This window comes from Pyrus communis, chromosome 2 (assembly GCF_963583255.1).
Source record: "Pyrus communis chromosome 2, drPyrComm1.1, whole genome shotgun sequence".
NCBI classification, from domain to species: domain Eukaryota; kingdom Viridiplantae; phylum Streptophyta; class Magnoliopsida; order Rosales; family Rosaceae; genus Pyrus; species Pyrus communis.
Window position 1 is genome coordinate 28,032,469 of NC_084804.1, and position 4,646 is coordinate 28,037,114.

Here is a 4,646-nt window from a genome sequence, read left to right on the forward strand (position 1 = left end):
CCATATCGAATCAATCAACCATTATATTGTAATTGGTTTGGTTATGGTTTAGAGGTGAAACCAATAAATCTGAACTGTGTCCACCCCTATATGAGGGCATTTGAGTCGTTTTGTAACCCTACTTATGAAAAGAAAATGCTTGTGACAAATTCACCAAATGAAAAGAAGGAAAAAAAAAAAAAAAAAAAAAAAAAAACTAATTTTATGAAGGTTATTAGTTAATAGAGGTGTTGTCACATCCCAGCCTCCCGCCTTGAAGATATTGTCCGCTTTGGCATTCTCTCTGGACTATGTCGCAGCAGAGCTACCGCACGGTTTTGTTCTTGTGGCCGAGTGTTAGTCCGCAGACCACATCTCCCACCACAAAAGGCCTCTTCAAAGTTGAAGCACCAGGCATGGACATATAAGGCCCAAAGACCACGCCCTCACGGGCGATGTGGGATACTACAATCCACCCCCCTTAGGGAGCCCGACGTCCTCGTCGGCACACCACAACCGTGAGTCTGGCTCTGATACCATTATTGTCACATCCCAGCCTCCCGCCTTGAAGATATTGTCCGCTTTGGCATTCTCTCTGGACTATGTCGCAGCAGAGCTACCGCACGGTTTTGTTCTTGTGGCCGAGTGTTAGTCCGCAGACCACATCTCCCACCACAAAAGGCCTCTTCAAAGTTGAAGCACCAGGCATGGACATATAAGGCCCAAAGACCACGCCCTCACGGGCGATGTGGGATACTACAGGTGTGGTTAAAAAATATTATTTTTAGACTTATTTATCCTTAATGAATTGCATTTTCTAAATAGGATTCTTGGGCATAAACTCTAAAAACTGAAGTATTGTCCTAAACAACTTTAGAGAAATTGTTTAGTTCATTTTAAACTTTTATTTGTGATATTGCATGTTTTTGTACTCATTGACAATTATTACTATGAGAAGGCGTGTTTCCTTAAGAGCAACTCCATCGTTGCCTTATCCCTTTGGGGATAGGCTTTGCAATTCCCTTTCCCCGCTTAGCAATTCACTCCAGCCCACTCCAATGGGTTGGGCTCTAGGCAAGCTTGAGCTGTCCACCAGGCAGAAATCCACGGGCCTAGTCTCCAAGGGCAGTGATGCAAGACTGAAGTCATGGTGATGTCAACCACTAATTTTTTTTTATAAATAATAATAAAAAATTAATTAAAAATACAAAGAATCATAAAAAAATAAATTAAAAATGCAAAGATTGTTTTATAATAAAAAATAGTTAAAAATACAAAAAATGATAAAGATCATAAAAACTTAATTAAAACAAAAAAATAAATAAAAATAAAAAATTATGATTTTTTTTCTTCTATAAGTACCTAACCATAAAAATTATAAATTATTAATAAAAAAAATAATTAAAAATACAAAGAATTATAAAAATTAATTAAAAAAACAAAAAATGTGTATAATAAAAATTATTAAAGATACAAAAAATTATTAAAAAAATTGTGAAAATTAATTAAATACACAAGATTATAAAGAACTATAATTTTTTCTATAAATACCTAACCATGTTCTTCTAGCTTACGCCACATTTCAATATTTTCAAATACTTTCAACAAATTTTTTATTATTATTTGAAATTAAAATTAAAATTATTTTTTTATTTTATAAAATAAAAAGTACTAATATTTTAATATGAATTGCCTGGGCTATTTAGTTTTTGGGTGGAGATGTGCTTTAGCAGTTATTGTTCATTTAACGGGATTGAGTTGCCTGTAGCCTAGGGGGCCTAACAACACTGGAACTGCTCTAAGATGGGACTAAGAAAAATTATAACTTACTATAATATGGAGTTTATTCTGATACATAATTGGTCCTAAGTTGGGACAAAATTTTTTTATGACATTTTGAAGAGGTTTTTTCTTTATAGAGATTTTATTGTACAAAACTTTTTTTCACCACTCCTTGTTCAACAACGGATGAAAATCGAACCTTCAAACTCTTCTAATTTTTTGCTACAGAATATTTCTAGACTAGCAATTACATATCCGGCTTGTGGACTTTAATGACCCAAACGAGCATCACTGTCAACATGTCCTTAACTACATATTACACATATCAAAGATATAAGCTGTCTTGGTTCGCATTTAGAGTGCTTTCAAAAGTTCAACCAAGAAAAGCTTATGCATGCTAATTAAAAGTTAAAAAGCTATCCTCTATTTATGTTAATTAGAGTGGTTTTCTCTGTTCTGAACAAACATCAAATAAAATAGATAAATATATAGTTAAATCTGAAGATATTATCTGCAACATAGCATTAACAATATTGTATATATTTACTCGCAAATTGTATAAACAAACATAGCCAATGTCACCAATGATCCTTTTACATTATCTAGAGCTTATATACCACTGACTACTCCATTAGAATTGTCATGTAAAACCGAAAAAGAAAACACACATACACAATCACTATTACAAAGTAATTAAAGCATTGATACAAATTAAGCTTAAGCAACTCACTAACTAGGCAAATATAAAATATTGTTTGGTTTCAAGTACCAATCTATAGTACCTAATAGATTTTCGATATGATAAAGTTTTCAGACATTTAGTCAATATTTGGTAACATCAAAATATAATGCAGATTGGTACTCGATACCAGTCAAATCACTCTAAGCATAAAACTGTGTTTCCATGCATATGCATTTACAAATTGACAGCAAAATTTCTACTATTGAGCTGGCAATGGCACCCAAACTAGATTATCAGAAGGAAAGAAATGGCAGACCGGGGAGCTTCCAGGTTGAGTACCAAGCACACTGAACGCCACATGATCAGGATCCCACTGAGAAGTATCAAAGTGACAAACGGCAGCAGCTTCAACTTTCTCTCCATTCTCCCCAGCAAGCAAACCCTGATACAACCTGTTCTCACTCTCCTGGCTATGGCAGTAGAAAACTGCATAAGGGTAAGGCATGGTGTGGCAAGCAATCATTTTAGGAGCCCAGATCTCTTTGGGAGCTTCCGAAAACGTGTAATTTTGCAAAAGGGTAGTTGAGTTCTTGAGCTGAATAGTGGTTAAGACTTTGAATCGGGTATTTTGTCCAAAGAGGGCAGCTACAAAATCAAGCATGGATTCTAATGAGGTAGCACAAAATTTGGCCTCTCCTTTGATGGGTTGAAGGTCACGTTGGGTTAGTGTGTATTCCACGGCTTTGGCTTGGGTAGAGTCTTGGGGGAAAGAGAAGAGTTGAAGAAGGTATGGGAGGTTTGAGATTGAGGAAGGAATGGAATCAGCTTCTTCTCTGGCCAAAAGTCTTGGAGATGTGGAAGAGTTATTTTTTGAGAAGTATATGGGCATTTTTTTTCCTCGTTTGAGATCTTTTGGGGTGAAGAAAACATTTAGGGCAGGGTCCATGTGATCCATGTGAGATGATGAACGACCATCATTACCGCCTTGATCTAAATCAATGGAGTCTTCTTTTTTTATGTCTTTCCCATTTCCAAGAGTAATAATCTTCCTGCCACTGCTTCCTTGTGCATTATGGAGGTTATATTCAAACTTAAATCATTCAGAATACACACACACACACACACACCAACTCCTAACAAAAATTACAAAAACTAACCAAAAAATAGAAAATAAAAAGAACACAAATATAACCAAATATTTATGTTAGAAAAGAGAATTTCTTTACATCTGTGTCGATGAATATAAGAAAATTCAAGAAACTTTGATGAATTGGTGAAAATTAATGCCTAAGTGCACAATAGGTACTTAAATTGATTCTCAGAAAAATGAACACAAAAAACCTTACCAATAAAACAAGTAGTGCGTATGAGACGAGGCTCCAAGAAACAAATGAAAGACGCATTTCTACTTCAATTGTCTTGATATTTTTTTTCTTTCTTTCTGATATATCTGCATTGCAAGTAAGGGAGCAATACTTGTATGAAGGACTTTGATTAATGCAAGTGGAAATCTTTAAATCATCTTATTAAATTAGTATATATAATGCATTACGTATGCAAATTTTTTCCATTTGGTACAAATGAGAAAATGAGTTTTATTTTTTTTATTTTTTTATTTTTCATGTCACTTTTTATTATTGTACTTCATTCATTATTTCTAGCACTATTATCTTAATAATATTTATCTTCACTTGAAACTAGAAAGTCTCATGTTTGATTAATATGAATGGTAACTTTGGTACTTAATTATGACCAATTCATTAGTCTACATTCCTTAAATATAATATTATTGTATGTAAAAAGAAAATTATAAGTTTTTTAATTTTTTTTTTAATTTGAAACAAATGGAGAGGTAAAATATTGATTATATCCTTGTATAAATTAGTGTAAATTCTGTAGAATATCACTTGTATGGATTGTATATATAATAGAATGAATATCATCAAAATATATGCAAATCAAAACTTTCACTTGTATTTTCTTTTTCTTTGGATTATCATTGTTTAAAGGGTGGTGTTGTCCACACACCTTTTTTAATTTTTGATCGTCGGATTGAATGAATTGAAGAAGATCAAAGGACAAAAATTAACAAAGAGTGTGAGAGGTAGAAATAGATGTGTGGATAGCATCATCCTTGTATAAATAATCATGCCGTTTATAAGACTTGAATTTGAACATTCTCCAGCTAAATGAAGGAGTAGAA

General features: G+C 33.3%; 1 protein-coding gene across 1 annotated transcript; it reads right to left on the reverse strand.

The window, feature by feature from the left end:
- Positions 1-2,520: 2,520 nt before the first annotated feature.
- On the reverse strand, positions 2,521-3,401 carry LOC137723495 (BURP domain protein USPL1-like). Its single transcript, XM_068462690.1, has one exon. It carries the CDS (start codon positions 3,396-3,398, stop codon positions 2,703-2,705), a length of 696 nt encoding a protein of 231 aa, XP_068318791.1. The 5' UTR covers positions 3,399-3,401; the 3' UTR covers positions 2,521-2,702.
- Positions 3,402-4,646: the final 1,245 nt, after the last annotated feature.